The following is a 20019-nucleotide window of genomic DNA, read 5'->3' as shown; positions in this document are numbered from 1 at the left end:
AGACGTGGTTGTCACCGCCCCCAATACATGGTGCGACCCATATACGCCCAGTCTGGGCTAGAAATAAAGTAAACAGACCCAAAATAAAATGCAATTTTATTTGCACCAGGGAAAAAAATCTGGTGGGGGGAAAAGATTGATATTTCTTCTCTTTCTTCTCTCTTTTTAGAGGAACGCGATAGAAAAATCAGTAAGTGCCCTTCCCTGCATGGTTTGCATCTCGTTGTTAGCACATCACGGTGGGGGGGGAAGCAGGTAGAGAAGCAGCTTTGCACTGAAAATCCCTGCGAAAGCTGCAGAAGCAGCAGAATTGGGGCTTTCTGCCGGAGAAAGTGCTGCTGAAAACTAACGTGCATTTATTTCTTTGCTTGAAGGGAAACTTGCTTCAGACCTCGGTAAGGAGTTTTCTTTTCTTGATAAACAGAAAATTACCCCGAATTACGTAAAAATGCTGTGTTAAAAGAAAAAAAAAACATGCTAAAGCTGTTTGATGAGTTTACCCATCTTCATCTGCTTTAGGAATGGGTGGGTTGAAGAGGAACTTTTTTAACAAGCCTTATTTTAAAGTACTCATAGAGGAAGGCGTGCGCAGAGTAGTGTTTCTGCGGGGTTTGAGTTTGGCGGTGTGAGTACCGAGAGCCGCAAGAGCGGATGGGGCGCAGGAGCCGACTCTACGCATTTCTCTTTATTTCTCTACCTTTTCTTTTTTCTTTTTTCTTTTCTTTTTTTTTTTTTTTTAGGAGACTGCGATACCAAAATCAGTGAGTACCGTTCTCCTTTCTCTGCAAAGTTAAAATTCAGCGCGGTGGCAGAGCCACCTAAGCCTGTTTGTAGGCTTTAGAAATGATTTGGAAAGGTGCCGTGGAGGGTTTGCGTCAGGGTTCTGCATGCACATGCACATTTTTCTCCCCTTAGAAGCACCACTGGGATAAGTTTAAATCCTCACAAAAATCACTGACAGCTTTAGATTGCAAAGGGACCTTGGCAGGGCTTGAGCTCAGCTTTGTGCTCAGAGCGGGGCTCAGAGAGATGAGGTTGCACGGGGCAGTGTCCCGTCAAGTTTTGATGATCTCCAGGGATAGAGATCCACCACCTTCCTGGACCCTGTCGTAGGCTTCCACCACTTTCCTGAGGAAGGATTTCCTCCTGATATCCCACTGGGATAATTTCAAAGTATAATCTTTAACATAAACACAGTAGTGGGGATAAGTATCCTTGATTTGAGGGCTCTAGAGATGCTGTAGACCTATGCACGAAAGAGAAAGAAGTACTTAATAATAATTTTTGCTTTTTTTTTTTCTTTCCTCCTTTTCTTCCAGAGGAACGTGATAGAAAAATTAGTAAGTGTCATCCTTCATTGCGCCTTTGGGGTAAAAACCCATGGGGCGTAGGGGAGCAGGGTCTCGCTGGTGCCCTGTCCTTGAAAAATGAGAAATAGGAAAAGTTTTCCTAAGCTTCGGACAAATACACACTGAGCTTCTACATTTTCCTGGGTTTCCTCCTCCTGGGGCTTTCTTCCCTGCATGTATCTGTGTTTTGGCTCTCATTCTGCTGCCCAGCCCTTATTTTATATTCTTTGAAGGCCACTAGCTGCCAAATTTCTAATCCACAGCCCATAACCTGCTGGGGTGGGAGCAGTTTTCCTGTGTTCTGATCCGAGCTCCTTGTGTTCGGGCATTTGCAGGGGCTTTTACCCCAACTCTGGCAGACTTTTCCCCGGGCAGGTGGGGTCTTCCAGGCAGATGAACCCCCTAATCAAGAGCCCTTCGCTGTATGGCCGCAGAGAAAAAACATGAATATTGTTTTTTTTCCCTTTGCAGCCAAGCTCGCCGCAGAAATACGTAAGTCCTTCTCCCTCCTCTCGAAATAAGATGGGCAGTTTTGTGCTGAGAAAACTCTTCTTTCCTCGATTCAATTTTTGTTGCTTTACTTAAAAGTGATTTTTTTTTTCTTTTCCCCTTCTCTTTTAAAGGAAGACTCAATGCAGTGCTTGGTAAGGCATTCTTCCGTCTCTGTACAGAATTGCCCACGGAGCTGATATTCCAGCTGAATCTTTTTGCATAATTTTATGCGGTTGGCTTGGAGGGACCTCCGGAGGCCTCCCACGGCGGGATGGGGTTGCTGAGGGCCGTGTCCGGCCAAGGCTTGGGAATCCCCTTGGGATATCTCCCATTGCAACGCCCTTAGAGCGGAGCGTTTGCATTGCTCCTTGCGAAAATGCAGCAAAGGTGCAGATTTCTTTTTTTGTTTTAATAGTAAAATATAATTAGAAAAATGGGGAAACCAGTTTTGCAGCCCAAATCCTCCGAGCTTCAGCAGAGCTGTTATCTCGAAGGAAGAGGGCAGCATTGGGCAAAAAATCGGGTTTGTTCTGTTTTTTTTTTTTCCCCCCCATTCAGGGGACCGAGACTCGAGTCTTCGTAAGTGACATTCTTCTCCTGGCAAGTAAAATCTTGGTGTAAAGGTGCATCTTCCTCCAACCTGGGTGTGTTTCATGCATCTCCTCCCGCGTCTCGGTCTTCCTGCATTTCTTTGCTCAACCCTTTACATCGCTCCTAGAGTAACGCGCTGTTTGAATCAGCGCCTTCGGCGTGCTTTCCCTTACGATAAATGCATTAAATCAGACCATTATAAAACCCTCCGTAAGACTAAGCCAGATAATTACCGATTACGTGTCCAGAGAGGAGAGAAAAGTATTTAAAATTAACATTATTTTTTCCCTCCCTTTCCAGGGAAGCTCACTACAGAGCTCAGTAAGTTCCTTCCCCTCCTACGCACGGGGAAAACTGCGTCCGGCCTCATCGCTCTCTCCGCTGCGGGCTGGGAGCTTTGCCTGCTTTTTTGATCAATTTGAGAAATCCGTGAGCCGATGGGGGCCGGGGGGGGCGGGGGGGGTCGGTATTAATTTGCACCAGCGGGATACTGATTGCTGCCTTTTTGTTTTTAGCAAAGTGCAATGCGACCATCCGTAAGTGGCCCCTTTTTCCCCCCGCCGCTGTCGAAGGCTCGTGCGCGGGGAGGGGAAGGGGGGGAGACGGGCTGGAGGCGCGAAGGTTCGGCGGGTGACGGGGAATTTCAGAAATCCAGCGGGAACTGATGCCGTTTTCCTCTGTTTTAAGGGTTATTTACCGTGGAGCTGGGTAAGTCCTTTGGCTTTATTTATTTATTTATTTATTTGGCTTTATTTATTTATTTATTTATTTGTTTGTTGCTGATGTGGATGGGTTTCGCCCGCCTTGCAAAAAAAACAAAAAAAAACAAAAAAAACCCAGGGTCTTCAAGGCAGAATTACGCAAGTTTTAAAAACCCTGAAGTCATGCAAAAATAATTGCAGGCAGGGATTAGCTAAGCTAGAGTGGAAATGACCTTATAGGCTGAATTACAGGAACAAAGATACAGAGATGTAACATGCAAAAGGCAAAAAAAAAACCCGCAGAAAATAACTTACTTTTATTTTTCACTTATTTTTAGGGGAGCGCCATACAAAAATAGGTAAGCCTTATGCACTTCTGCTAAGCAAATCCCCGGATTAATTTAGTTAGTGACAAAGCAGCTTGCTCACCTCATTTACGTGAATGTAGAGGGTTTTTTATATCAATAAATACAAATAATATCTATGTATTTCAAAGAGAAAGACTGAAGCTTTAGTTAACCTAAATATCTAAGAATTGAAGCAGGATCATGCCCACACCGTGCTTTTGCTCTGAAACTAAGATTATATCTTATTAAAGATAGGGAATATCTTTAGTGAAACCTCTGCATGGTGGGGTTGGAGGCCACGAGGGGCTCAGACCCATAAATTACCACCCATTTTCTGCGTATTCATATGGGAAAAAAGAAAAAGAAATATTAAAAATAACCCTTTTCCCCCCTCCCCTCTCTGTTTTCAGGCGAACTTACAGCAGAAGTTGGTACGTGATTCTCCTGTTGCTCTTGACTTTGGTAGAAATGATCTGTCGGGACAAGCAGTGAAGAACCAACTTATAACAATAATCATTTATTTCTGTATATTTTAGGGGACTTTGACAGAAAACTTCGTAAGTGCCTTTTTTCTGTAAAACTTACTATCTTTTAGTACAGAAAAATACGTGCTCAGAATGCTTAGGATGGTCTGTTATGTCTGTGAGATGAGGTATTTCATCAAATTCCTGTTTGTTTTTCTCTGTTTCAAGGGAAATATGCAGCAGAACTTGGTAAGAATTTTCCTGCTTTGCTCAAAACGAATCGTTTGCAGTTTTTCTTTGCATACCTTCAATTTTTAGGGGGAATTAGAGGGCTCCCTGTTTTAATCTGGCTTAGAAATAGGTATGCAAAGGCTAAGATGAGTAAATACCCTTCAAAACCATAATTTCAAAGCAATGTCATTGCTAGAAAATTTCAAAAAAAAAAAAAAAAAAAAAGCTTGATTTCTGCAGAACTCATAGAGCAGAACTGCAGGAGAGGAGAGATTTGCATGCTAATTTATTTTTTATTTCCCTTTTATTTCCAGAGGAACGTGATGCAAAAATAAGTAAGTATAGCCCGTCTCTGCGCAGCCCTTGATGCCCCAGCACCATGTTTCTGTGCTTAACGTTATCCCAGTGGTGCTGGCTCGTTTGCTATTTTTATTTATGAAATCACAGACAATGTGAGCTCGTAGCTGCCTTTTGAAAAGCATTAATTTAAGCCTGGATGAGTTATTTTTTTAAAAAAAACAAAAGCTAGTGATTGCGCTAAGTAGAATAAAATAAAAAAGGGCTTGGAGAGCTGTGCTGATGATACAGAGAAACATGAAAAGCAGTGGATCATAATTAATAATTCCAATTATTTTGCCTTTTAGGGGAGCACGAAGCAGAGATAAGTAAGTGACGTTTTTCCGTGCTCTTTCCCGTCCTGTGGTTACATATGGCCACACACCTGGAAAGAGCTTTACCTAAAACTGTTTATTTCTTTCTTTGCTTTAAGGGAGGCTTGGTGAGCTTCTGGGTAAGTGCATTTCCCTCTCTCCAGCACTAAAGCCAATGTGCAAACCCGGGAGCTCAGCTTGTTGCACTGATTATTGCATTTATTGCACTTATTGCAAGTGATGCAGCTTGCGTTATAAGGCACTTGCTGCCTTTCTCACATTCTAACAGAAGTGCTACATTGCAGATAGCTGCTATTTATCATTTAAAAAAAGAAGAAAATAGCTAGAAAATGAAGCATTGCTGAAGTCAAGGTTTTGAGAGAGAAGTTTTAGAGAAATCCTGCAGAAAAGAGTCAAAAGAGGTGACGATTATTTCTGTTCCTATCTGTTTTTCCCCCCAGAGGACCGGGATTCAGAAATCCGTAAGTCCGTTTGCTCGTCCTTTTTATTGGCGGGTCGCTCTCTCGCGGCAGCTCCCTTCGCTGCAACCCCATGCCCAAAATTTGGGGGTCTCGCCCAAAAAGGATCGTAATTAAACTTCGCGAGCAATAACACAAGACTTGACTTCCCTTCTTCCCTCCTTCCTTTCCTCTTTGTCAAGATAAACTTCCTGCAGAGCCTTGGTCCAAAAGGTCCTTCCTTGGTCCAAAAAAAAGAAAAAAAGGAGAAACATGCGTAGCTGTGCATGCAAAACTAGTGTTTTTTTGCTAAGCAAGATGAATTTCTTCTGCAGAGCTTGTTCGTAAAGATATGAAATTGGGCAAAAATATAATTATTCATTTTATATCCATTTTTCTGCGTTATTTTCAGGGAAACGGGATGCCACAATCGGTAAGTATATTCTTAATTTCCGAGGAGTGTGATCCCTCGGGGGATGCTCTGTAGCCCTGAGCAGTCCCTTGATTTCCCTTCGAAATGCACTGATTAGAACAAAATGTTATTTCTCCCTTTTAAGGAAAACTGACGGAAGAGCTCGGTAAGCCATTTTTGTTACTTTTGCCGAAGTGATTATGGATTTCTCCCCGCCTCGTGCTTCTATTTGGCTGGCTGTGTAGTCTTTCTAATATAACTTTAATTTGCATTGATATTCCAAGTTATATAGTTAATTCTTCTCACTCCCTTTTGCAGATGAATCTTCAGAGGAGCTTGGTAAATCTTTTTTTTCCTCCTTTTTATGGTTGATAAAAAGGAACAGGCTCAGTTTGGGGATATAAACTTGCGTGTCAGGTTGAGCTGGATGATTTTTTTTTAAATCTTTCTTAAAAGAAATAAATAGCACATATTCATTATAAGTCACCAGCTCATTTCAAATCAGGATATCAGGATAATGAATCCAAATAAGGTCTGGAAAAGGATGGCAGCTAAAAGGATAGAGCTAGTAAGAATCCTGCTTTTTCTTTACTTTTGTTTTTTGTTTTTTTTCCCTTTGCAGAGGAATGTGATCTAGAAAGCAGTAAGTATCGTTTTCCTTCCTGCAAAGGCAGAAAATCTTCTCGATTGATTGAATCCTTCTAAGAATGCTGCTGTGATGACAGTTATTTTGGAGCAGGAATTGATCTGATATTTAATTAAAAGGAAAAAAAAGTGAGATAAGTTTAATAACAATGAATTTCAAATCAAACTGAATATTGCATCATCATGATGGTTAATACATCAGTGCATCTCCCAGCCGGAGAGAAGACTGATGAGAAACACCTAAATATAAATGCAATATATAAATACAAAAATTTTTTTTTTCTGAATCATTTGGGTTTCGCTTAGGGAAACATGATGCAAGAATCCATAACTGTCACTCAGCTGCTTCTGATCTAAACTGTCCCAGTCCCCCGATGGGAAAACAACTTTGTACATTGCTCTCCACAATTTTGTGTGATAGCTGCAAACATGGAAGAAATTTAGGTCTTCCCACTACCCCTGGAATAAATAGGTCCTAATGGAAATCTGTGTTTTTTTCTCTCTTAAGATGAAGCCAGTGAAGAACTCGGTATGTGATTTTTGTTTTATTTTTCCCCCTAATCTTTGGCAAAAGCAAATAATGACAATTTTTCTGAAGCTTTTTGACAGTTTTCTTTGTGGCCCCCAGAGATTAATTTTAATGCAGCAAGAACTGTGGGCTTAGATGGAGGGAATTTGCAGTCAACAGAAAATGGGACTTTGGCTAAAAAAAAATAACAATAAAACGTAGTTGGGGAAAGAGATTTCTGTGATTTAACATCAGCAGATACTTTCAAATTGCTTCAATCTTTTTTTTTTTCCTTTTCTCCCTTGTTTTTAGGGGAACACGATGGAAAAATAGGTGGGTGTCACTCTCATGAAAGCTTTACTCTTTTCCTGGATCCTTGCTAGCGTATTCGGGTGCCCGTGAACGAGCACCTTAAATTCTCCACCCTTAAATTCCCAGTTCCTGCACCGTTCCCATCTAGTCGCGCGAATATTTTTTTTTCAGACGAGCTCAATACGCAGATTGGTAACTGGGGTTTTTCCCCCTCTTTGCAAGCTTTTTGCATTTAAAAGGAGTGAAAAAGCACGTGGAGGTGCAAATATTGCTGCAGAGCGCTTGCTTCTCTTTTTAAAACAAGATGAGAAGACTGCTCGGAAATTTTGCGTCTCGGATGTAGCTTGCTTCTCTTTGCTTTCCCCGTGCAGCCCAGATGCCCGTCGGTGCTGTGTTTTGGGTGGTATAGAGTGTTATTTGGGGTCAGTTTGAGGCTCTTCTGCTGTCTAGGGCAAGCCAGTAAATTGCAATTTAATTGCTACTGCAAGCAATTAAAGTCAACATCAGGAAACGTCTCCTCGAAGCAGAACGTGAAATCCACCTGTGAACTGTTCGCTGGGGGCAGCCAGCGGTGAAAACGGGCATCACTGAAGGCAGTTTTCCTTTCCCTCTTTCCAGGTGAACTCACCGCAGAGCTCGGTAAGTTTTCAGGTGTTTTTTTTTTTTTTTTTTTTTTTGTCCTTTCAACAAAATCAAAACCGAAAGGTTTTGTGTAAATATTTTCTTTATACTTTAGGTTTTGCTGGAAATAAGTCCCAATTTTTGGTATAAGGTTAAAAAAGTAAATTAGAGGGTGAGTTAATCTATATAAGAGCTGGGGCAACCTGTGAACTGTAATAATAACCTCTGTATACAGCCTGAAAAAATATCACATTTATCTCAAGATGATGAACACACACAAAAAAGGGGGAAAATACAGAGGAATAACTTTGCTGCTTTTTTTTTTTCTTTTCTCCCTTTCGATTTTTCCTTTTTTAGGGGAACGTGATGCCAAAATCGGTACGTGCCCATCTCCTTCTCTCGAGAAGAGTATTTGTAGGCAGCATATCGTTTCATTGCTATTATTGCATTTAAAATTAAAAGTCAGCGTGCACCGAGTTCCATGGATTTCACATGGAATTTTTCAAGGCTACTCTGAAAATGGTATCTAAGACAAATCTAGAGTAGTGTATTTTAAATAGCACACTCATTAAGTATATATCCGTAGAGTAAGGACATTAATGAGAATTACTATTTTTTTCTTAAAAAATATTTTTTTTCTTTTTTTTCTTTTCCTCTTAAGATGAACTCTCTGCAGCAATTGGTAAGTATGTTTTCTACCTTCCAGTGAAATGAATATACACAGTGTGGGCTCTGTTTTTATTCAATTGCAGATTTTGTATTAGCCACTTTGATTTTTTTTTTCTCTTTATTTAGATGAGCGTGACAGAAAAATTGGTAAGTAGCATACGTCCTCCTGAGAAGTAAACTTTAGGTGGGCCAAAATTTGTGGGTTTTTGGGTTTTTTTGTTTTTTTTTTTTTTTTTTTTTTTGGGGGGGGGGTTGTTTTTTTTGAAATATAAAGCAAGAGGAGGTTTGATGCAACCTGGGCCACAGATGAGCAAAACCCGCAGGAGGACCAGGAGTGCAGCATTTTAGACATACAACCTCAAACAGTCTCCCCCACCACTGAAGCAATAACTTGACGATGATCATATACCTGCAGCCAAAGAACCAAAGTTGCAAAATTTAGCGCGTCAGGTCCCTCAAGCTCAACTGCACTTCGTTATTCTGCAAGTTCACAGTTCAGGCTGATGGGAAATGAGATCCTCGTGCTTTGGAGCTGCAAACACAGCTTTTATTTGCCATGCTGGTGCCTCAAGAAAGAGGCTTGATAAAGGAAAATCCAGCAGCTTGGACCTAATCCTTTTGTGAGAAAGGATGAACAAAATCTGTTTCACTGAAGGCCTAAATGGCCAAGGAGCCGGTCAAGGGATCATGTTTCTTGAGAACCTCCAAAAATATTTTGGGTCCGTGATTGGGTCTGAGGACACAGATTGTTTCAGTGCTCATGAGATTCAACAAGGAATTGTTCAACCTAGAATTAAATTTTAATATTTAAAAATATATGGTTTGGGAGCTGAAATCGGGAGCTCAGTAAGTCCTTTAACCTTGATGTCATTTGAATAAAGACATCCTAATGGAAATTATTTTTTTTCTTTGTCTTTTAAGATGAACTCGCTGCAGAGCTTGGTAAGTCACTTTAATAAATAAAATAAAAAGATACACAGGACTATGTGTGTCCCTCCTGTCCCCATCCGCCAGCCTTTTCCTGAGGTACTTTGGGGAGTTTTATGAAAACCTGGGCTAGTGAAAATAGTGTAAAAGGATAAATGCACTTTGGGTTATAATGATCAGTGCAAACAATTGTAATCACTAGGCAAAGAAATATATTTTATCTTTTGATAGCCAAAAAAGTCTTATAATGCAAAAATGAGAAACATCCAATAACCATTTCTATTTTTCCTTTCAGAGGAATACAAAGCAAAAATAAGTAAGTGGTTTCATCTCATGTTAGGAAAAGAAACACTATTTTGGGGGAGGAAGGAAATAAAAAATTAGTATGAACTGGAGACATCCTCAGAAAAGAAAAACTATCATTAAAGTATTTTTTTTTATTATTTCTTTTTTTAAAGGAAGATGCATTGAAGAACATAGTAAGTGCTTTTTTCTCTACTGCTACTACTTTTGGTTTCATCTTTAAGGTCACATCACCAATAATAATATTTTTATTGTGCTTTTTTTTAGGGAAAGGTGATGGAAAACTGGGTAAGTAATTTGATACATGCCAAACAGGGGTCCGCTCCGGGAGCTCGGCGCATGAGAGCGGGAGCCCAGAAGAGGGGTAAGGTGGAACAACCACCGTGCAACGAGGTGTTAGCACAGTCCCGAGAACCCCCTTCCTTTCTGCACTTCGGTCCTGCTCCGTTACGAAGGACGGAGACCGACCCCATCGCAACGTCTCCCGTTAGATTCCCAAGACTATATCAGACCTCCAGGGAAGGATACTTCAAATAAGTTCATTCTTTCTCTCCCTCCTTGTCTTTTACCCCAGCAAATGTGACTCTGGACCCAGAGACCGCCCACCCTCGCCTCATCCTGTCCAACGATCAGAAAAGCGTGAGATGGGAATACCTGCTGCAGGAGCCACCCGACGGCCCCGAACGCTTCGACGCCAGTCCATGCGTGCTGGGCTGCGAGGCGTTCGCCTCCGGCAGGCACTACTGGGAGGTGGACGTAGCGGAGGGGCTGTACTGCGCCGTCGGGGTCAGCAGAGAGTCTCTGCGGAGGAAGGGAGTCATCGGCTTTAGTCCCGAGGAAGGGATCTGGGCCGTGCAGCAATGGGGATTTAAGAACCGGGCCCTCACCTCCCCTCCAACTCTCCTTAACCTGCCACGAGTCCCCAAAAGGATCCGTGTCTCTCTCGACTACGAGTGGGGAGAGGTGGCGTTTTTTGACGCTGAGAACAAAGTACCGATCTTCACTTTTCCACCAGCTTCCTTTGCTGGAGAGCGAGTCCGGCCCTGGTTCTGGGTCGAGCTGGGCTCGCTCTCCCTCGTCCGATGACTTTTGCATTCCTCTTTGTGCCTCCGGTGGTGAGAAGGTGGCCCTGGAGGTAGGAGGAGTGGTGGCAGGATCTTGCCCCATCCAGTCTCTTTGACAAGAGGATGTCTAAGAGCAGCCCTTGGAGACCAGAGGAGAAACACTCTCGGGTGGAGCAGAGGCTGAGACCTAGTCCTCCCCCTTCCCAGGCAAGAGCTCCAAGGTTATCGAGCAGAAGAAAGGCATCCGTTCCTGCACGTCCTTGTTCTGCCTCCAGAATGGAGTGGTGTAAGGTCTGCCCAGTCGCAGCCCAGTGTCTCCTATTTGCAGTTCACAGGCAGCATATAGGAACATCAAAGGACCTTCAGCGAGACGTAGGCTCGCCATTCATTTGAAGGGGAGAGGTGGGCACAGTCCACATTTTCGGCATCATCCAAGCAAAAGTCCAAGCTGCCATCCAGCATTTTCTTCTCACTTGCATATAGGGTGGTTACAGCACAGATCGAGATTTCTACCATGGTGCCACTTTGATAGGAGGCAGAGGAAAATAAGCACTTTTGGTGTGCCGCTCATCCTGTTGTGGACATCAGGAAAAAAAAATGGGTAAATCGTGATTTCCGTGTGCCTTTCTCTCTCCATCAACTGTCAAGGCAGAAGTCTACACTCAGACGAGATTAAGTCACAGCTTGCATTACAAATTCAGGTCCTTTGCCCTTGGACAGAGAAAGGATTTGGCAAACCCAGTGTAACTGCAGAGCTCCCAAGTGCCTGCTCGATGCTCTTAGCATCATGCTCCAATGTTGCTGCAGTTTGCTCCCTAAATGCTCAAGCTGTCGTGCTGCTGATCGTGCCATTGGTCCCGTAATACTTATATCAGAGCTGGGCATAGCCAGGTCCTCTGGCAGGACTAATTTGACTCAGATTTGGCCTGTGCAGAGGACGATAGGGGTTACTCAGAGTCCGTGGGTTGCTGCTTAGCCCAGCTCTGTGCCTTGGGGGCTGCCTTTGGGAGAAGAGATGAGCCTGGATTTGGCACCAAGCCGGCACGATGCTCACGGATGAAAACTGGAGTGCCAGACACACAGTCTGCAGACAGCGCAAAGTTAAGGCCTGAAGAAGCTTAAGCCAGAACACAGCTCTGCATTATGCTGCCACATTTCCAGTGAGGTACTGGGAGCCCAAAAACTAGATTCATGATGTGGTCAAACCAGTGCTCAGGGTCAGTGTTGGAAGATGGGCAATTAGAAGACATCAGCTAGAGTCGGGGAGGAACCTGTGGGCTTTACCTTTCCCTACATCTCACTGGACTTTAGCAGCTACCATTGAGTCACTTGTTAATGTTTGCTTGTTCTTAGCTACCTGTAAAGCACTAAATCTTGTCTTTCGCACCCCGTGTGAAGGCCAGCTGGTAGTTACCAGTGAACAATAAACTATCTGAGCCTCTCCAGAGAATTTGATTTTTTTTCCCCCCAACTTCCCATGAAAGTCCATGTCCATTTGCCCTGGTAGGAATTATCCACTCCACCCTGCATTTATTCTTGAGATTAAAAGGCAGGTAGATAAGAGCAGCTCAAAATACCATTGCTCCCTGCTTTAAAGCAGCATAAAAATACAGGGAGGAGAAAATAATAGTGAAAAAAAATCTGCTATATAAGTAGTTGTCAAGGTGGCCAACGCCACGTAGAAGACAACGTCTTTCCTGTGTGCAAGAAATCAACACCTGGTCCCTGTGCTACGTGGTGACAAATGCCCCATCTCCCCCTAGCAGCCAAAGAAATTTTCTTCTACAGCCCAAACCAAAGAAGCATTTTCAGTCCAAAGCTTTGTCCAGCTGACGTCTCCATCTATACTGATCCGCTGAGGGTCAACTGTGAGCCTTCCGCTGGCACGGAGGCACCAGGCAGAGCATTCCTCTCCGTGTTTCCTTAAATAGGGCTGGTATTTCCCTCTGTGCCCTCGTGATCTGCCGCTCAGCTCTCCCAGTGCCGCAGTGACCCGCCGGGGCAGCTGCAGAGGAGCCCAGTGGACTAAATCACTTCATTCTCTAAAAACTGGTAAGGTCCCTTGGGCCACAGAGCTTCTTGTGCTACTGCACAACAGGTAAGTGTCTCTTTTGGGACATTACGGTAAAGGGACCTTGGCTCTGCTGAGATCTCTTTCCAAGAGCCTAGCGGTGGGTGAAGGGTTGTCTAAGTGCCTTTTGCACCCTGCTTGGTGGAGCTCTGTCTGCCCCAAGCAAGCTTCTCAAGAGGCTGCAGTCTCACGGCTTGCAGAGAGCTGGAGGCAGGTGAGATGAACCCTGTCCTTGGAGCTTCTGCTGTCTGAAGGGCCCTGTGCTTTGGTGCTATCTATGCAGGAGAGCAGGGAACCTGGGGGTGTAAGCCGCTGGGGTGGGATTTGGGAAGATCAAAGCTATTGACTCGGTCTCCTTTCATGGGAACGGAGTCACCAACCTGAGATGTCGATACCCAAACTGGAGATTTACATTTAGATGAAAAGAATCTCACATCAAATGCCCAAACATCAAAATTCAAGCCAGTCACCCAGTAAAAGAAACAAGCTTGCTAGAGCTTGATTCCTCCCCTCCTAAAATTAACCAAACCCACTCTCCTCCTTCTTCCACCCATGATGAGATCTTTTATATTTTTACTCCACAGCAGGCAGCAAGGGCCAGAGGAAAAGAGCAGCCAGGAGCAGTCTAGAGAGAGAGCTGCCATGGCCTCCAACTCATCTAGCACAAGGGAAGAGGGAGAGGAAGCCCCATGCCGTACCGTCCCGCAGCAGCTGCCGGATCCTGGGAACCTGTGCCGTGAATCCAGCAGCTGCGGAGGCTGCACGGCCAGATCCCAGCAGGAGCGAGGAAGGTTTGGAGATGCAGAGGGAGCCACCCACAGAAGCCGGCTCAGGAAAGGGAATTTCCAGGCAAAACTCCACCTGACCAATTTAGTTGAAAAGTTGAAGCTGTTGGGTCTAGGAGGAGACAGAGAGGAGAAGGAGCATCTCTGCTTGTGGCGCAACAGGACACTCACCTACAAGGGTGATGTAAAAGAAGCTTCCTCAAGCTGTGATGGGCAAAAGGCTCACGGAGTTCCCACTACAGCCTGCGTAAAGGAATCTGCTCAGGAGAACATGGTCAGGTCCATGACTGAGCTTGGGTTGGTCCTCTCTGGAAGTGATGTTACCTGACCACCTTAAGTGGTGCTGCAGTTTCTTGGAGCTTCTCACAGGCTTCAAGTCAGCTTGCTTTACAGTTCTCTATAGCTCTTTTTCCGTGAAAATGAATAAATGGAGAAAAAAATGTTTAGGCAGGAACTAGAAAAAGCCTGCTCAACTCTTACTTTGACTAAAAATGTTAAACTATTAGTTTTTAGACCAAACCCTTCCCCTAAAATCAGTTAAAAATAAATTGGAAAATACCTGTTAGCTGAGAATGAAACCGCCTTCCTGGAGAAGCAGTCAGGTCTCCTCTGTTGTCCTATGACTTCTCATTAATCCTCCCATCTGTGCAGTGAATACGTGTTTTCCTTTTTCAAGCATTGCATTTCTTCTCTTCTCTGTGTATCTTGCCAAATGGTTTTTCTTCCTCCAGGAACAAGCTCGCGGAGACTTGGAGAATCTCAAAAAACAAAGGGAGGAGCTGCTAGAATTGAAAATGACTGGAGAGAGGCAATGCCAGGATTACTTGGTAAATAGCTATCACCATCACCCAGCGAAAAATAGAGCTGTTGTACCGCTGGGCTGGTACTGTCCAACGTCTCTTCCATGGTGCAATCCGTGTGTCCTGCAGATGCAGACGGAGGCTGAGAGGCAGAAGATTGTGTCTGAATTTCGGCAGCTGCGCCGGTTTCTGAAGGAGCAAGAGCTTGTCCTCCTAGCCCGGCTGGGCGAGTTGGACAAAGAGATCATGAGGAGGCAGGAGGAAGAGGAGGCCAAGATGGCAGGGAGGATTTCTCTCCTCAATATCCTGATTTGCGAGATGGAGAGGAGCCTTGAGCAACCCCCGAGTAAATTCATGCAGGTTGGACATTTTGCTGGGCATCTGGGCAGGGAAGGAGAAACTCCAGCAGAAATCATGGCGAATGCAAACGCAGCATCACCTGAGCTGGAGTCATTCCCTAACTTTGGAATGGGACACTGAGGGTTTTTCTCTCTCTCTGTCTGTTCTAGGATGGCAAAAGCACTGTGAACAGGTACGCGCCCTTTAATCACACACATCTCAGCATGCTGAACCAGAGGAAGGGCTCAGGGGCAACATCCCAGCTGTGGCTGAGGTTTCTGGAACAGAGGTGAAAATTTTGCCAGTTGAGGCAGGATTTGAAGTGAGGAATAGAGAGTTGTGGGGACAAAGAAGTCCCCAGTGAGGAGATGCCATGGGAGACAGCACCCCTAGAACAAGAGGTCTCTCTCGGCCGTAAGAACCTCAGGATCTCTGGCCCCGCAGGCCCAAGAGCTGGTTGGCAGCTCCAAGGCTGGGGACCTTTTGGAGGAAGCTGGTTCATTCCCCATCCCCAAGTTACTTGGGAAGCAGAGGGAGGAGGGAAAGTCCCACCATCTTAAGCTACAGGCGTGCAATTGCGGTACATCCCAGGACTAAGGAAAACTGTTTGCATCCAGGTGGGAGAAGGACAGTGCCTGGCGGCCGACGGAGCCCTTCCTAGACCTGGAACAGAAAGTCCATATTATTTCTCAACAAAACATTGTTCTCGAAGAGATGCTGAGGAGGTTCCAAGGTACTGTGGCGCATGGCTGATCTAATCAGAGGTTATTTTCTCCGCTCAGGAGAAGTCTGCTCTTTGCCCCTTCCCTGCTATAAGGTATAGAAAAGCACGGATACACGAGTGCCTCCGGGGCAGGAGAAAGCAGAATTAGCAGCCAGAGAACATGACAGCTTTTGTATTCTTCATCCCCCAGACATTTTGCCATCTGAACTGGAGAAAGGGCAAGGACCGTCTCCAGGAGCAGGCAGAAAAGGTGAGTCTCTTAGCCAAGAAATCGTGGTTAAGCTCACACCGGAGTTTCTGACATCCCCAAGACAGTCGAGCTCGCTCGGGTCCTCCAGTATGCGAACTGGGAAAGCTTTCCTGAACGGGAAGCTGCAGAAAAGTCTCTGTTCACACCCACATGCCCAGGACAGAGGCAGATTCCCGGTGTTGGGGCTTATGCAGCGAGGACAGGGCGCTGAGGAAGCGATGTCTTCTTCTGACGCTCCCGTCTTTCCCTCCCTCTGTCCCCGGTAGCGTTTGTGACTCTGGACCCCGACACTGCCAACGCATGGCTCATCCTGTCCAGGGACCGGAGGGGGGCGAGATGGACAGACGCACGGCAGCATCTGCCCTCCAAACCGCAGCGGTTCGACATGTCTTGCTGCGTACTGAGCTGCCAGGGGTTCGCCTCGGGGAGACACTGCTGGGAGGTGGAGGTGGCGGACGGGGGGACCTGGGCTGTTGGGGTGGCCAGGGAGTCTGTGAGGAGGAAAGGTTGGGTTGATTTTCTGCCCGAGGAGGGCATTTGGGCAATAGGGCTCTGCGGGAATCAGTACCGGGCCTTCACTTCTCCTGCAACCACGGTTCCTGCCAATGGGAAACCCAGGAGGATCCAGGTGTCTCTGGACTATGGAGGGGGACAAGTGGCGTTTTACTTCTCTGGTCAAAAGCCCCCAGTCTTTACTTTCCAAAAGGTCTTGTTTGGTGGCGAGAGCATCTTCTCTTTCTTCTGGGTGGGGAGAGGGTCCCGCCTCCAGCTGTGCCCCTGAGCACGGCCAGCCCTTCAGCGAGGAGGAGCCGAGCCTCGCTGCTCAGCGTGGTGGTAGCCCCTCGTCCGATCCTCTGCGTCAGCGGTGGCTCCTCTAGGTCCCGTTCCCCTGGACGGCTGGGTCTGCGCGAGGGTGGGGACGGAGCAGCCTTCTCGCTTCACGGGCCCCCTCGCCGCCTGCCCTCGCTACCGCTTCGGGCGTAGAAGCTGGTTTGCTTTAGCTGACCTGGGTCGCTGATCCCTCCTGCTGCGAGCAGCAGAGGAGCTCGAGAACAACCTGCTTTAGGGAGTCTTGTGCTCTTGGTGTTCTCCCTTTTTTTATATAAAACATTACATTTGAAAGATAATCTCTCTTAGAAGAAATTTTGTCAAAAAACCCTAAGTTCGCTTTCTTCATTTCGTGCTGCCCAGCAGTTCCTGGGGGCTGCAGAAAGAGTCCCAGGCCCAGGACTGCTCTGGGTGCCTTCTCCAAGCCCACAGTGGGTTGACCTCCTCCCACCAAGCCATCTGGAAAGAGCTGGTGCCTCCTTCCACTTGGGTCAGGCTGCCCTTGGGCTTTTCCCCGGTCCTTCCCACCAGGCAGGGAAGCGTTGCAGCCACCGCAAAATTGCCCGGGGAGCCAGGGGCTCAAACGCACAGCGACACGTGGGCCCAGCTGGCACCTCTTGGCTCGGGGCAAACTGAATTGCTGCAATTGAATTCTCGCTCCTGCTGCTCCAGAGCCCCAGAGGGGCTGGAGGACATCTCCGGGCCGCAACTCCACGGCCCCGGGGCAAGCCCAGCTCCCCGTGCCCGCTGCGCTGCGCGCCCAGGGCCACCTCTCCCCGTCCCTTCCTGGGTCCCTCTGCTCAGGCAACCTGCAGTCACCCACAAGGAGGTTCTGCAAGCAGGACGTACGCAGCCGCGGCCCCTGCTACAAGCGGGAGACACCGGCCTCAAGGTCCCTCCTGACCTCCGCGGCAGAGGGCACAAGGGACGGGGCGAGACCCGGCCCGAAGCGCAGCCCCCCGGCACGGTCGGAACCACCCGCCTCCGCTCCTCCCAGCTCCTTCCTGTGCCTCCGCGCAGCAAGCCGGGCTGCAACAGGGGCAGGCAGGATCCCCTCGCCTGCGAGCGGCCTCCGCTGCGCCGGGGATGGGCTGGGACCCCGGCGTCCGGAGGCTGGGACCCGGCCGTCCGGCACGCAGGAAGGGGCGGGAGCAGCAGCCCGGAGTCACCGTGGCCGGAGCGGGAGCCGAGCCGAGCCGCGCTGAGCATCGCGTCGCCGCGGTCCAGCCTGGCCCGCCACGGGTAGCGCCGGGGCCCCGCGGTCCCCAGGACCTCTCCGCCCGGGTGGCCCCGGGGGGGAGAAGAGCCGCTCCGGAGGCCGCGGGGTTGGGGGTGGGAAATCTCCACCAGAGCCAGGAGGATCGTGGAAAGCAAAACAGCCGGGGAAGAGCGAGCGTGATTTGCTGCCCACGGTTTGGCCCAAGCGCCCCGGGGAGCAGAGCGCTGACGGGCGTCTGTCTGCTCCAACAGCGTTTTCCAGCGCCCGGATCGGCCTCAGCTGCCTGGATGGAAGACGGGAGAGAGCTGGAGGCCCCTGGTGCCCCGGGCAGAGGGGGCACGGGTGTCCCCGGGCACATCGGCGAAGGTGAGTCCTCGCGGCACGGGCTGCTCAAGTTTCAGCGCTTGCACGCAAGGACGGTACCGGGGGTGGCATATCCCGGCGCCGGCCGTCCCTTCCAAACCGCCCTCACCGGAATTTGGCCTCGAGGCCCTCCGCACTCACCCGCTGCCCCGTGACTCCTCCCTGGTGTCTGGGAACGGTTGCAGAAGTATCGGTTACCCCTTTCCCCTCCCAGATTTCCCCCTTTTTTCCCCATGTGGTTAAAACGTGGCTCAATTCTCTGTCTAACCCAGCAGGAAACAGGGTGGAGAAGGAGGGTGCAGAGGACCACGGGGAGCAGGGAGGCCCCGACGAAGCAAAACCGGAGGAAACAGCAGTGATAAAACCTGAAGGAAATAATTCTAGGAGCGTTCTGGTGGGAGAAGCTGGCGAGAGCAAGCAGGGGCTGGAGGGACGCCGGGGACGGGAGCCAGCGGAAGCAGCACACGAGCTCACCCAGCACGAGGGGGATCAGCAGCTCTTTGCAGAAGAAAGTCTCTACGAATGTTCCCACTGTAAGAAATGCTTCCAGGACAGATCCGAGCTCATTTGCCATCAGAGGCTGCACAGAGGGGAAAAGACTTTCAAATGCCAGGAGTGCGGAAAGGAGTTCGGGACGAGCGCGGACCTCACTTCGCACCAGAAAAGCCACATGGTGGAGAAGCCCTACCAGTGCTCCACGTGCGAGAAGTTCTTCAAGGACAGGTCAACCCTCATTAGACACGAGAGGGTGCACACGGGGGAGAAACCTTACAAGTGTCTGGACTGCGGGAAGAGATTCACCCGGAGCTCGGACATTATCGTGCATCAGCGAATTCACACGGGGGAGAAACCCTTCGAGTGCTCCGAGTGCGGGAAGAGGTTCAGCCAGAGATCAAACCTGTTCACCCACCACATCGTACACACGGGGGAGAAGCCCTTCAAGTGCCACGAGTGCGGGAAACCCTTTGCACGGAGATCCGAGCTTACTATCCACCAGAGGACACACACAGAGGAGAAGCCTTACCAGTGCTCCCAGTGCGAGAAGTCCTTCCGGGGGAGGTACGGGCTCTTCAGGCACGAGCGGCTGCACACGGGCGAGAAACCCTACGAGTGCCCCGAGTGCGGGAAAAGCTTCGGGCAGAGCGGGGACCTCATCACGCACCAGCGCTTCCACACCGGAGAAAAGCCCTACCACTGCGCCGAGTGCGGCAAGTTCTTCTGCAACAAATCCAGCCTGGTGAAACATCAGAGGTGGCATTCGGGGGAGAAGCCCTACAAGTGCCACGAGTGCGGGAAGAGCTTCGGCCAGAGCTCGGACCTCATCGCCCACCAGCGAACGCACACGGGCGAGAAGCCCTACCCGTGCTCCGAGTGCGGGAAGAGGTTCACCAGGAAATCCAGCCTCATAGTCCATCAGCGGGGGCACGGCGGAAGGAGAACGGCCGTGTGCTCCAAGTGTGGGAAAGCCGCGGAGCAAAGCTCCAGCGCCGGCGCTCCGGGCGGCGCGCCCAGGGAAGACACCCGCTCCCTGTGCACCGAGTGCGCCAAGTCCCTCGAGGAGGGATCGAACCTCCTGGATCAGAGATGACCCAGAGGAGGAAAAAAAAAAAAAAAGAAAAAAGAAAAAAAAAAAAACTTACAAGTGCCTGGCGTATAGGAAACCGAAGACAAAAAGCCGACAGGTCCGTTCTCCAAGCGTGGGACGTTTGGAATATTCTTCCACGTGAGATTTGCATTTCGGTATATCAGAGACCACTCAGGGGAAGGAAAGCAGGGGCCAGCCGGGGCCAGACGGAATAGCGCAAAGGCTAACGTCTCACGTTGTCGCGCAGTTCGACGGTCTCCACCTTGCTGCTGCTCCAGCCTCACCCGAAATAAAGTTTGCTCCTTAGATAA

The 20019-nt window shown here is 48.1% G+C and overlaps 2 protein-coding genes and 1 long non-coding RNA gene across 16 annotated transcripts in view; 2 read left to right on the top strand and 1 right to left on the bottom strand.

Annotated features, from left to right (window-relative positions):
• LOC134152874 (E3 ubiquitin-protein ligase TRIM15-like) overlaps positions 1 to 12194 on the top strand; it is a 20338-nt gene extending 8144 nt beyond the window's left edge. For 9 of the 10 annotated variants that reach the window (XM_062598601.1, XM_062598600.1, XM_062598599.1 and 6 more), the window contains 33 exons: positions 170 to 190; positions 375 to 395; positions 741 to 761; positions 1320 to 1340; positions 1821 to 1841; positions 1973 to 1993; positions 2400 to 2420; positions 2733 to 2753; positions 2948 to 2968; positions 3120 to 3140; positions 3472 to 3492; positions 3891 to 3911; positions 4017 to 4037; positions 4173 to 4193; positions 4490 to 4510; positions 4820 to 4840; positions 4945 to 4965; positions 5287 to 5307; positions 5696 to 5716; positions 5841 to 5861; positions 6014 to 6034; positions 6318 to 6338; positions 6849 to 6869; positions 7161 to 7181; positions 7779 to 7799; positions 8139 to 8159; positions 8443 to 8463; positions 8577 to 8597; positions 9372 to 9392; positions 9673 to 9693; positions 9836 to 9856; positions 9948 to 9968; positions 10255 to 12194. In XM_062598601.1, coding sequence (XP_062454585.1) covers positions 170 to 190; positions 375 to 395; positions 741 to 761; positions 1320 to 1340; positions 1821 to 1841; positions 1973 to 1993; positions 2400 to 2420; positions 2733 to 2753; positions 2948 to 2968; positions 3120 to 3140; positions 3472 to 3492; positions 3891 to 3911; positions 4017 to 4037; positions 4173 to 4193; positions 4490 to 4510; positions 4820 to 4840; positions 4945 to 4965; positions 5287 to 5307; positions 5696 to 5716; positions 5841 to 5861; positions 6014 to 6034; positions 6318 to 6338; positions 6849 to 6869; positions 7161 to 7181; positions 7779 to 7799; positions 8139 to 8159; positions 8443 to 8463; positions 8577 to 8597; positions 9372 to 9392; positions 9673 to 9693; positions 9836 to 9856; positions 9948 to 9968; positions 10255 to 10766 — 1184 coding nt within the window. In that variant the 3' untranslated portion in view covers positions 10767 to 12194. Of the gene's footprint in view, positions 1 to 169; positions 191 to 374; positions 396 to 740; positions 762 to 1319; positions 1341 to 1820; positions 1842 to 1972; positions 1994 to 2399; positions 2643 to 2732; positions 2754 to 2947; positions 2969 to 3119; positions 3141 to 3471; positions 3493 to 3890; positions 3912 to 4016; positions 4038 to 4172; positions 4194 to 4489; positions 4511 to 4819; positions 4841 to 4944; positions 4966 to 5286; positions 5308 to 5695; positions 5717 to 5840; positions 5862 to 6013; positions 6035 to 6317; positions 6339 to 6848; positions 6870 to 7160; positions 7182 to 7778; positions 7800 to 8138; positions 8160 to 8442; positions 8464 to 8576; positions 8598 to 9371; positions 9393 to 9672; positions 9694 to 9835; positions 9857 to 9947; positions 9969 to 10254 lie in introns of those variants that run through there. The other variant, XM_062598604.1, reaches the window with a different exon arrangement.
• Positions 9844 to 15624, bottom strand: LOC134152895 (uncharacterized). Its single transcript, XR_009961092.1, has 3 exons — positions 14160 to 15624; positions 13772 to 14005; positions 9844 to 10481 (listed from the first exon to the last, which is right to left on the bottom strand). It is a non-coding gene; the product is annotated as an uncharacterized LOC134152895 (long non-coding RNA).
• Positions 12472 to 20019, top strand: LOC134152871 (zinc finger protein OZF-like). Of its 5 annotated transcripts, none has more exons than XM_062598588.1 (8): positions 12472 to 12796; positions 13400 to 13874; positions 14332 to 14427; positions 14530 to 14760; positions 14910 to 14932; positions 15357 to 15472; positions 15654 to 15713; positions 15980 to 16840. In XM_062598588.1, exons 2-8 carry the CDS (start codon positions 13458 to 13460, stop codon positions 16492 to 16494), a joined length of 1458 nt encoding a protein of 485 aa, XP_062454572.1. In that variant the 5' UTR covers positions 12472 to 12796; positions 13400 to 13457; the 3' UTR covers positions 16495 to 16840. The 5 variants fall into 5 exon arrangements, with proteins under 5 accessions (XP_062454572.1, XP_062454571.1, XP_062454573.1 ...); XM_062598587.1 differs by having other exon boundaries at positions 12472 to 12842; XM_062598589.1 differs by lacking the exons at positions 12472 to 12796; positions 13400 to 13874; positions 14332 to 14427; ... (2 more) ...; positions 15357 to 15472; positions 15980 to 16840 and adding exons at positions 18012 to 18126; positions 18396 to 20019 and having other exon boundaries at positions 15660 to 15713.

Source organism: Rhea pennata, chromosome 34, assembly GCF_028389875.1.
Source record: "Rhea pennata isolate bPtePen1 chromosome 34, bPtePen1.pri, whole genome shotgun sequence".
NCBI classification, from domain to species: Eukaryota; Metazoa; Chordata; class Aves; order Rheiformes; family Rheidae; genus Rhea; species Rhea pennata.
Note: the sequence above shows the minus strand (reverse complement) of the source record. Positions and strands in the feature narration are given on the sequence as shown.

Coding starts and splice junctions, on each gene's coding strand:
- LOC134152871 (XM_062598585.1), top strand. CDS start 17,628: ATGGGCTGGGACCCCGGCGTCCGGAGGCTGGGACCCGGCCGTCCGGCA. Junction 17,784..18,011: donor TCCAGCCTGGCCCGCCACGG/GTAGCGCCGGGG, acceptor CTGCTCCAACAG/CGTTTTCCAGCGCCCGGATC. Junction 18,127..18,395: donor CCCCGGGCACATCGGCGAAG/GTGAGTCCTCGC, acceptor TGTCTAACCCAG/CAGGAAACAGGGTGGAGAAG.